The following is a 10,925-nucleotide window of genomic DNA, read 5'->3' as shown; positions in this document are numbered from 1 at the left end:
AAAACAGGGCCCCATGAAACAGAACCAGGACATAGTGCCCAGGCCTGGGCATCAGCTGGGCACCCTTTTTCTGATGTGTAGCTTTTGAAACCAAGTCACCGCTAAGCCCCAGTTCATAGTGGTCTGGGAATACGCAGGCCTCAAACAGCGAATGAAGTCCCTTGGTAAATATGTGGAATTGGGCATATCATTCTACTTCTTTGTATTTTGAGTTTTTTAGAGACAGGGTCTCACTCTGTTATCCAGGCTGGAGTGCAGTGATATAATCACAGCTCACTGCAGCCTCGACCTCCTGGACACAAATGATCCTCCCATCTCAACCTCCCAATTAGCTGGGACTACAGGCGTGCACTACCACGCCCAGCTACTGTTAAAAATTTTTTTTTGTAGAGACAGGGTCTTGCTCTGCTGCCCAGGCTGGTCTTTAACTCCTGGCTCACTCAAGTGATCCTCCCTCCTCAGCCTCCCAAAGGACCGAGATTACAGGCATGGATCACTGAGACCGGCCTCATTTTGTTTCTATAAACAGGGATAACAGGAGTACTCACGTCTTGAGGGTTTTGTGAGGCTGGAGCACAGTGGGCCTCACTCAGCCCACTTTGATGTGTGTCTCTTATCCCCTGTTCTTCCCACCTCCAGTGGCCTCCATGGGTGGATCCAGCCCTGCCTACCCCAACGCTGTGAGTGGACGGCGTGTGGCTCACCTGGGCACCAGGCATTGAAGAGCAAGATGAAGTGGCCCAGCACAAAGCTGGATCCCTGGTAGCCAGTGGAGGCCTCCAGGCTGAGGCTATACAGGCCGATGGGGGCATTGGCCGGGGTGGTAAGCTGCAGCGAGAGGGCACAGTCTTCCTGGTCCACCACCGTGGCCGTCCAGTCACCCTCCTCCACAGCATCTCGTAGTGGAAAACGGGCCTTGGTCCCAGCCTCCTGGCTGGGGGCTGGGCCTGTGGAGGGAGAAGCAGTCGCTGTGAGCTAGGGGTGGCAGGGCTGGCAGGGCAGGGCACCTACCTGGGGTCCCCCGGCTTGGGCTCCAGGACTAGTTCTGCCACTAACCACTGAAATAACTTTGGAAAGAAGTTTTGTCTCCTTGAGCCTCAGTTTCCTCATCTGTAAAGAGGGGCTCAGAACCCCAGCCTTTCAGGGTGGTTTTGTGGGAATGCATAAAAAACCACAGGCATACACATATCCTCAATTAGAGAGTCCTCCTGAGAGAGGGGCCAGGCAACCCGGAGCCAAGGCTCAGTTCCACTGCTCTGCAATGACGTGACTTGGGACAAGCCCATCCCTCTCTCTGGGATCACCTGGCTCATTTGTGTAGCATAGACAAGGATCAGGCAAGATGCCCCAGGGCCCTCCTTTCCTGCCTAAATCCTCTACCTGCTAGCGTCCTGCTTTTTCTGTCAGAGAAGGAAGCCCAGACACTGAGCAGGAAGGGACCTCCTTCCTCTGAGAGCCCGTTGCTGTAGGCCAGTGGAGGGTGCTGGCTGGCACACACAGCTTCTAGGTGTCTGTCTCCCTAAGCCCCCCCAACTGCTGTCCCCCGCATCTCCATAGGCAGTTCTGAGATGCTGGTCATAACCACCCCTCTCCTTCCTACAGCCTTTTACACTTTATGAAGCACCTGCTTCCTTTGAGACCCCTTGCCCAGGTGAGAACACTGAGGCTCAGAGCGAAGGGGGTCTCCCAAGGATGTCCTAGGAGTTTGTGGCAAAGGTCGCATCTGAAGTGGGTCTTTAGCTCTCAGTTGTCTTCTACAGCACCTCTCCTTCCCAAACAGGACGCTCCCCGGCCGGGTGCTCAAAGGCACAGCGATGGGCACACTCTCAAAGTAGCTGCTTTTCCAGGTGGAGGGGAGGGCCCACCCCCACAGGCAGGTCTGAGTCATGGGCAGGGCGAGGAGGGGCCGGTCACTTTCTGGACATGGGTGGTGGAGAGGAGACAGAGGACGTTCTCTGCCTGGCTGGGCGGGTGCCCAGGAAAGTTTATTTTTATTCTTACATCTCCCTCCCTGCAGCTCTGCCCACCCGCTGCTGACATTATTGGGGCCTGCTCACCCTGGGGCTCCCTCCCAGCCCCCAGCGCCCCCCTCCCTGCCAGCCAGCCCCACCCACACCCAGCTCAAATGTAACCATGAACTAACAGGCACGACACAGGCCTCTGGGGCCCTGCCCAAGTGCCAGGGGCCAACTGGAAACCTTTGAATGCTCCCTGACTTCCAGAGCTGGCATTCGGGGACAAGCTGTGCAGGCTTGGGGTCCCAGACCCACCCTAGGTCTGGTTCCCCCACTCTGCCCCTGAGTACTGTGTGACCTGGGCCACATCACCAGGCCTCTCTGATCTGCTTTCTTATCCAAGAAGAAAACAGGAGGCTTAGGCTACATGCCTGGGAGGGTCCAATCTCAGGTTCGAAACTGGCTCTATGAACTTGGACAGGTTACTTAGCTTCTCTATGCCACAGTTTTCTCATCTGTAAAATGGGGCCAGTGGCAGTACCTCCCTATAAGGCTGTTGTGAAGCTTAAAGAGGACAGGCATGCAAAGCATCCCACAAGGCGCCTGGTGTATAGTAAGTGCTCAGGAAATCATAGTTAGCCTTGTTCAGTTTTCATGAACGCCTCCTGGTTCTGTTTCGAAGGTTCCATGAGAGAGTTCATAGAAAGCATTTTGAACAGTGACCAGCTCAGTTATCATGCAGGAAATGTGAGCTATCGTCAGTGTTATTAGAAGGGGCCACTAAAAATCTGAATTCTCAGGCTAAATAGTAGATTATGAGAACTGGAGTGGAATGTAGAGATTGTCTAGTTCTATTGAAGAACTTCACAGATACGGAAACTGAGGCTGAGCGGGGTGGCGCTGGGGTGACCAAGCATCACAGTTTGCTCAGGACAGCCTCAGTTTATGCCTGTGGCCCTTACTTAATTCTTAAGGGCCCTCCTTCCAATCTCAGAAACGTCCCCGCTCGGAGGATCAATGATCTGGTCTCTGTGGCATCAGGCCTGGGCCAGGTCCCATTGCCAATGTCGCTGTTGACATTTTACCCTCGGGGACAAGTCAGGAAACGCATTTCCCTTTCTCTCTATCTTGGGACAGCCATGCACGCACAGTCATACACACTCACACACTCCTTTCTTCCCAGATCTCGGGGGGGCAGGAGGACGGGCCGTCCCACGACGCACCCACTGCTCGCGTAAGCCGGCTTCACAAATTCCTTGGCTGCGGTTCTACACCATCCTCTCTGTGGGACCAGGGGCACCATGAGGACGGCTCCGTGCCCAAATGGCCACAGGGAGCCTAGGGTCCTGGCCACTATCCCAGACCATGGTGGCCGGGCCGGGATGGGGTGGGTGAGCAGAACCTTCTAGAGTAAAACCTATTCGCCTCATAAGGGTTACTTTCACTCCTCCAGGCTGACTTCACTCCTATGGCCCCAGCCACACCCCCTCAAACCCAACCCCATCCTTGGAGGGAAGCAGAGCTTTATCCCTCTAACAAGGATGGCATTTGTCTAGTGTGGCCTGGACCCCAGAACAGAATCTGTCAGGTCTCGAACTGTCTGGGTGAAAACACACATCAGGAACGTGTGGGGTCAGGCCACACATCCACTTTCACATTCACTCAGCTCCATCCGCTGAGTGACCTTAGCCAGCTCTCCTGCTCCTCCGGGCCTCAGTTTCCCATCACAAGCTAGAATGTTCCCACACAGGAGCAGAGTCACCTGGCCAGGCCTTGAACCGAGTGCTGACCCAGGCCAGGCCTGGAGTTGACGGAGGGCCCCGTTTCCTGGTATTGTCCCTCAGGCTTCCCCAGGCCTCGGGAATTTCTTGGTTGCTTAGACAGAGAAGCTGTGTGCACTCTGTACTCAGAGATCTGGGCTCCTCTGTGGCTGCCTACAGGGGCTGCGGAAGTGACCAGGGCAGGTTGGTTATGGTTTGAGATAAGTTGGTGGAGACTGGAGGACAGAGATTAGCTGGCTGGGGTGGGAAGGTCAGCAGCAGCCCTTCACCCAATCCCAAACTCAGGACCCTAATTACCTAACACTATGCTGCCCAGACAATTGGAGGAGAAATAAGAAAGGGGACATATGGGCCGGCAGTGGCTCACATCTGTAATCCCAGCACTTTGGGAGGCCGAGGCGGGTGGATCACAAGGTCAGGAGATCGAGACCATCCTGGCTAACACGGTGAAACCCCGTCTCTACTAAAAATATTAAAAATTAGCCAGGCATGGTGGCGGGCGCCTGTAGTCCCAGCTACTTGGGAAGCTGAGGCAGGAGAACAGCATGAACCCGGGAGGCAGAGCTTGCAGTGAGCCGAGATCACGCCACTGCACTCCAGCCTGGGCGACAGAGCGAGACTCTGTCTCAAAAAAAAAAAGAAAAAAAAAAAGGGGGGCGGGGACAACTGGAGAGTAAAAGAAGAGGAAAGAAGGTGGCCTTATCCTTAGCGAACGAGCACAGGAGCAGAAAACCAAATCCATGTTCTCACTTATAAGTGGGAGCGAAATGACAAGAACACATGGACGCATAGAGGGAAACAGCACACACTGGGGCCTCCTTGAGGGTGGAGGGTGGGAGGAGGGAGAGGAGCAGAAAAAGTAACGCTTGGGTACTAGACTCAGTACCTGGGTGACAAAATAATCTGTAAAACAAACCCCCATGACCCGAGTTTACCTACACAACAAACCTGCACATGTACCCATGAACTTAAAATAAAGTTTAAAGAAAGAAAGAAAGAAAGAAAGAAAAACAAATAAAAAAGAAAGTAGAAATCGCAGGCTGCCCAAGCCAGCAGCTCACCTACCACTCCATTTCACAGAGGAACACACTGAGACCTGGCAGGCACTTGTGATAAATGTGCCTGCTACAGGGACAATAGGGATGAAAAGCCTCATCCTGCAGTCAGGGTTTGAAGCCTTCTGTGTCCCTAACTCACTGTGTGACTGACCCTCCTGAGCCAGTGACTACCTTTCTGAGCCTCAGCTTTCCCATCTGCAGAATGGAGTCCTTTATAACTTCTAAGCTGTGAGGATTCAAGACAAGCATGTGTTCAGCGGGTGTGCCATAGATGTTGTGATTTTCACTATCACAAGCCTGACTTTTCTCAGGCCACCAGATCCAGACCTTAACTGCCACGTACCCTCCCTTTTCACTTCGTAGAGGGGGCAACTGAGGCTGGAAAGTCAGAGACTTGCTGGCGGTTCCTTGGCTCTGTTAGCAAGGGACCTACGGGGCCAGTGTGCTTATGGGGGAGGCCCTGGGCAATGGGTGTGTCTCCACCAGGAGGCCAGGGGCAGGGAGCAGACGGATGGAGGAGGTATCCGAGGCGAGCCTGCAGTCCCCATGATAAGCCTTATCAACGGCCTTCTAGGTCAATGCAGGCCTCAGCCAAGGAATGTTTGCTGCCATCTCTGCCCTCGGATACTTCAGAAAGAGCTGGCCTTTCCCACCCCGAGTCCTAGCCAGGTGGCCCCTCACTGACCTCAAGGGAGTGGCTCCCACCAGAAACCAGCCCCACTGATTTGGCATTTGAGGGCATTTTCCCAGGAATGGCCAACAAAGAAAATTGGGCACGACGCATCTGGGGATGAGATGCCTGGGGCCTTGGCATCCCTTTACCTATCCCTGCAGCCCCAGTACAAAGATAAGCAACAGCTGCAAACATCCGCAGGCCCTCCCCCACAGCAGACACTTAAGAACCTTGCAATGTGATGGCTTTCAGATACTGGAACTCAGGTTCAGAGAGGTTAAGTAATTTGCCTAAGGTCACACAGCAGGTAGGCAACCCAGCCTGCACTAGAATCCAGGTCTCTCTGTCCAGCCCCAGAGACTTAGGCAGCCGCCAAATGCTTGGAGAATGAACTTCTGGGACCCAGAACTGCTCATATAGAAGGCTGAAGCCAACTAGGCTCTTTCTTTGCCACTCAGGCCTGATTTGGGCCTGATCCAGGTGCCTGGCTGGGTTGCATGGATTTCAGGCTGCAGAGGGATTAGAAAGTTGTTTTGATATAGGAAAGGGCAGACAGGATCTTTTTTCTTTTTTCCTTTAAGGTGGTGGCTTGCTATGTTGTCCAGGCTGGATTCAAAGACCTAGGCTCAAATGATCCTCTCACCTCAGCCTCCCAAATAGCTGGGATTACAGGCATGTACCACCGTGCCTGGCTTGTGGATGGGATTTTTTTTTTTTTTGAGACAGAGTTTCACTCTTGTTGCCCAGGCTGGAGTGCAATGGCATGATCTCGGCTCACCGCAACCTCTGCCTCCCGGATTCAAGTGATTCTCCTGCCTCAGCCTCCCAAGTAGCTGGGATTACAGGCATGTGCCACCACACCCAGCTAATTTGGTATTTTTAGTAGAGATGGGGTTTCTCCATGTTGGCCAGGCTGGTCTTGAACTTCCGACCTCAGGTGATCCACCCACCTTGGCCTCCCAAAGTGCTGGGATTACAGGTGTGAGCCACCGTGCCTGCCCTGTAGATGGGATCTTGATCAACTTTCCTCGTTAAAGGCTGACCTGCAACCCTGGTGATAATAGGCTTTCAGAAGCTCAGGGATCCAGAGGCACAGACTTGCTCACAAAGCTGGTGGTCTGCGTGACATCTTCTCCCTTTCAGGGCCTCAGTTCCCTCATCTCTAAAATGGGGCTAATGACAAGTGGCAATCTCCCAGGGAACAAAGAGGGGTAAAGTTATTTGTTCTGTTCTCTGTCAGGGGTCTGGGACATGTCAGGGTGGAGAGGAGGTGGTGGTGGTGGTGGAGTGAGGATGCAGGTACTCACCGGTCACAACACTGAAGGTAAGACTGTCTACACTGGCCTCGTAGTTGCGGCCCTCAAAGTGCAGGGTCAGCCAGAAGGGCTGGCCCCGTCGCACCACCAGCTTCTCCCGGCACAGGTCGGCCGTGTGGTGGTCTCGGCCATTGGTCTCAAGCTCCAGATCACACCTCTCCAAGACCAGATCTATGGAAACAGAAGGAGACACATGAGCCTCGGGGGCAGCCTTCAGACCCCCAGTGACGCACCTGCCCTCCCTAGACATGGGGGCCTGGTGCCCTCTTACTCCCCATGAAGCACCGCCATTCTTTCGACTGACCTCTCTCCCCAGCCCTGGTCACACAGGGGCTGGGCGGGGTCCAATCTCCCTAACCTTTTTTTTCTTTTTAATTTAATTGAGACAAGGTCTTGCTTTGTTGCCCAGGCTGGAGTGCAGTGGTGTGATCGTAGCTCACTGTAGCTTTGAATTCCTGGGTTCAAGGGATCCTCCTACCTCAGCCTCCTCAGTAGCTGAGAGGACAGGTGTGCAACACTAATTTCTTCATTTATCAGTAAGCTGGGACTATAGGTATGTGCCCAGATAATTTTTTCATTTTTGGTTTTGCCATGTTGCCCAGGCTGGTCTCGAACTCCTGGGCCAAGCGATGTTCCTGCCTTGATCTACCAAAGTGCAGGTGTGAGCCACAGTGCCCAGCTTCCCCTAAATCTTTTAATCACAAGGTCGTGACCCCCTGTGGCACTTCCTAGCTGTGTGACCTCCAGCAGCCATGGGGAACAGTAGTATCTACCTCCCAGGGCTGGTGTGAGCATGAAATGAATTAATGCATGTAAAACACTTAGTACAATGTCTGCTGTGTAATAAATGTGCAATAAACATGAGCTATTCTATTGCTATCAGAGGGTTCTTTTGGTTTAAACAGGGGCACTATTTGGTATAGGTCAATGACATGGGCTTTGCCTTTAGATCCAACGTCCAATTTACAGGAAATACCCAGGGCTGAGGAACAAGTTAAACATAGAACCAGGATGTAATTGACAAACTTCATACACAGGGAAACTATTGACAAAGGGTCCCGTTTCTTTAATAAATAGATTGCAAGAAAGAAAATGAACAAAACATTGAAGAGAGAACCTATAAAGAGAAATTTAAACCCATTGTGATGTATTGATCTTATTTGGATCTTGATTTCAAAAACGTATTTTAAAACATTTATTACATGTACGAGACAACTGGAAATTTAAATACTGATGGCATAATGGTGATATCAAAGAATTTTTGTTAATTTCTGTTAAAAAAGAGTCCTTATCCTTTAAAGGCATATACTGAAACATTGACAGATGAAATGATGTGATGTCTGAGATTTCCTTGTGAATAACAGAGAAGGTGCACAAGGGCAGGAGACGCCACGGTGGTCAGGGCTGGGTGACGGGGATATAGGAATTTATTAAACAATTCTATCTACTTTTATGTATGTTCAATATTCTCCACAACAAAACATTTTTAACATGATAGGAGCTTTGAAGATTTCCAGAGGTAGATTTTAGTTCTGCTGTGCTGCTGTGTGAGCCTGGATAAGTGTCTCCCCCTCTCTGGCCTTCTCCTCTGAAGTCTCAAGGGGCTGCTGTGAGTCTAGAAGACGTGTGGGGAACCCCCTTCCCCAGGGCCAGCCCAGGACAGAAGCTTGATATGTAAAAGTTCCATTTACAGTTTCAGATGGAGCAGAGGACCAGGGCACGGTCAGGGTGACAGATGCATGGGGGTCTTGGGGGAAAACAAATCTCATAAACCTTGGCAAGCTCAAGATCAAGATCGGGAAGCCCTTAAGGTGGGAGGAGTGGGCAAGACAGACTCTCGGAGAGTGGGGCCACTGGACAGCATGTGGTCCAGGTGAGGCCCAGGGGCAGGAATTTGTTCAAAGTCACGTGGCAAGTTGGTTCTTGCAGTGGGAGAGTGCAGGTCTCCGGCTCGCCTTCGACTATTCCAAAAATGACATGCAAAGTGCCTTGTATGTGAATTATCTCAACTTAAAGCCCAAAACAACTCCGCTTACCTAGATGCTATCATGATTTCCATTTTGTAGACAAAGGCACCAGGTGGCCCCGGGTCCCAGAGCAAGTGGCTGCTTTGGGATTGGAAACCAGAGCTGTAGCATTCTGTAGGATTCTGCCCTGGAAACCACCTCACTACAGCTCAGTGTGTTCTCCAGCCCCTCTTCCGACCCTCCCTCGCCATGTCCTGTGTTGTTCTCAAACCTGCGGGCAGATAGTTCTGTGCCACTGAAGTATCAGGGATGTCGGTCCCTGTGTCATCACAACAGAAGAGACCTCAGTGGCCAGAAGGAAAAACTTCCTGCTGGCCTGTTGCGGTGAGAAAATGTTGTTTTTGGACATTTCAGTCCCAGGGAGCCTGAGTAGGAAAGAGGCCATTGTTGTTCCTGTGGAAGACCCTGGAGATATGGCCAGTCCCTGGGCTGTGGGAGCTGGGGCATTTTCTCCATCTATTGTCCGAAGAAGGGTTTCCAGAAATCATGTCCAACTCCAAAGGTGTAGAAACACTGGGGTCTAGAATTGTAGGATTTATAGGATTTCTGCACTGAGAAAAGGCCCAGGTCTTCCAGGCCAGTGAGACCTCTGTCAGAAGTGCCCACTGTGACATGGGGTTGGGGGTTCGTCATAACTGGCATCTCCAGGATCTCCCAGCCCCACTGAGCCCTGCTTTTGAGCACGGGGGGATGAGAAGATGCATTGAGGACAACCGGCCACCAGAGCGACACATCACAGTGTATTGGGAGCTGGGTCCGAGGGAGGCGGATGGCTGAGATCACACAGCAGGGTCAGTCGGGTCCACAGTTCCTGCCACCCATTCCTGCTCCACCTGCCCCATGTCCCTGTACCACACCCCTTCCTGGGGGTTGCAATGGGTGCAGAAGCCATCCCCAGATGAACTTGACCCAAGAGCCAGCTGGGATTCTGGGTCCAGCAGTGACATCCGCCATTGTAGAAATTCCTCCTGCTGGGACCCATGACAGTGCTGCTTGTGTTTGGGGGAATGTGAGGGGGGGATGCAGGTATGAAATTAAGCCTCTGTTCCACTCCTCTCCTTCCTCACAGATGCACCAAAGGCTGACACTGTTGTTCTTATTTTAAGACGGAGTCTCGCTCTGTTGCCCAGGCTGGAGTGCAGTGGCTGGATCTCAGCTCACTGCAAGCTCCGCCTCCCGGGTTTACGCCATTCTCCTGCCTCAGCCTCCCTCCCGAGTAGCTGGGACTATAGGTGCCCGCCACCTCGCCCGGCTAGTTTTTTGTATTTTTTAGTAGAGACGGGGTTTCACCGTGTTAGCCAGGATGGTCTCGATCTCCTGACCTCGTGATCCGCCAGTCTCGGCCTCCCAAAGTGCTGGGATTACAGGCTTGAGCCACCGCGCCTGGCCTGTTGTTCTTATTTTATAGGCGAGACTCAACAAGTGGCCAAGGTCTAGGGTTGCAGAACGTGAGGGCGGGAAGAACCAGCCTGGTTTCCAAAGGCTGCCCAATAGGATGCTGAAAGCTCCTCTCTGGCCGCTGGAGCCAAGGACTCAGCTAGGCTTGGCTTACACACCACTGGGGTGGCATGCACACCACCTGGTCCTGGCTGGCAAGGACCACCCACACCTAAGTGTTCTGAGGCTACTCTCTGGCCGCTGGAGCCAAGGACTCAGCTAGGCTTGGCTTACACACCACTGGGGTGGCATGCACACCACCTGGTCCTGGCTGGCAAGAACCACCCATACCTAAGTGTTCTGAGGCTAGGCCAGCACCCCCTGCACGGCTCCAGGCACGCATCAGGGAGCCAGCCCCCACTGACTGACCGGGGACACGTGCCAGTGGTCCGCCAGGACAGTACTTTACAGTTTACAACACCCCTTTGCATTCCATTGCCTCACCTGATCCAGGGAGGCAAGGGTTAAAGGTTATGCACTGTGGACCGGGAAACTGAGGCTCCAAGCAGCATCGAGGCGCCTCCCCACTCAGCCCAGTCTGCCTGTTGCTCTCCAAATCAGGACTTAGGAATTCAGCTCCTACCAGGTCCTGACCCCCCTCAATGCCCCGGGGTCCCTGAGTGGCGGCTGCGCTGACTCTGATACTCACCTTCGGCCATGGTCGGGCGGGGGCGGGGG

General features: G+C 52.9%; 1 protein-coding gene across 3 annotated transcripts in view; it reads right to left on the bottom strand.

The window, feature by feature from the left end:
* The window catches only part of TGM2 (transglutaminase 2), a 38,310-nt gene extending 27,385 nt beyond the window's left edge, over positions 1 to 10,925 (bottom strand). The window contains exons 1-3 of one of the 3 annotated variants that reach the window (XM_011929060.1): positions 10,897 to 10,925; positions 6,775 to 6,954; positions 705 to 947 (exon numbers count right to left, since the gene is read on the bottom strand). In XM_011929060.1, coding sequence (XP_011784450.1) covers positions 705 to 947; positions 6,775 to 6,954; positions 10,897 to 10,906 — 433 coding nt within the window. In that variant the 5' untranslated portion in view covers positions 10,907 to 10,925. The remainder of the gene's footprint in view (positions 1 to 704; positions 948 to 6,774; positions 6,955 to 10,896) is intronic. The other 2 variants (XM_011929062.1, XM_011929061.1) reach the window with 2 other exon arrangements.

Source organism: Colobus angolensis, unplaced genomic scaffold (genome assembly GCF_000951035.1).
Source record: "Colobus angolensis palliatus isolate OR3802 unplaced genomic scaffold, Cang.pa_1.0 Scaffold8, whole genome shotgun sequence".
In the NCBI taxonomy this organism is placed as follows: domain Eukaryota; kingdom Metazoa; phylum Chordata; class Mammalia; order Primates; family Cercopithecidae; genus Colobus; species Colobus angolensis.
The sequence above is the reverse complement of the archived record's forward strand: the minus strand, read 5'-3'. Positions and strand labels throughout refer to the sequence as shown.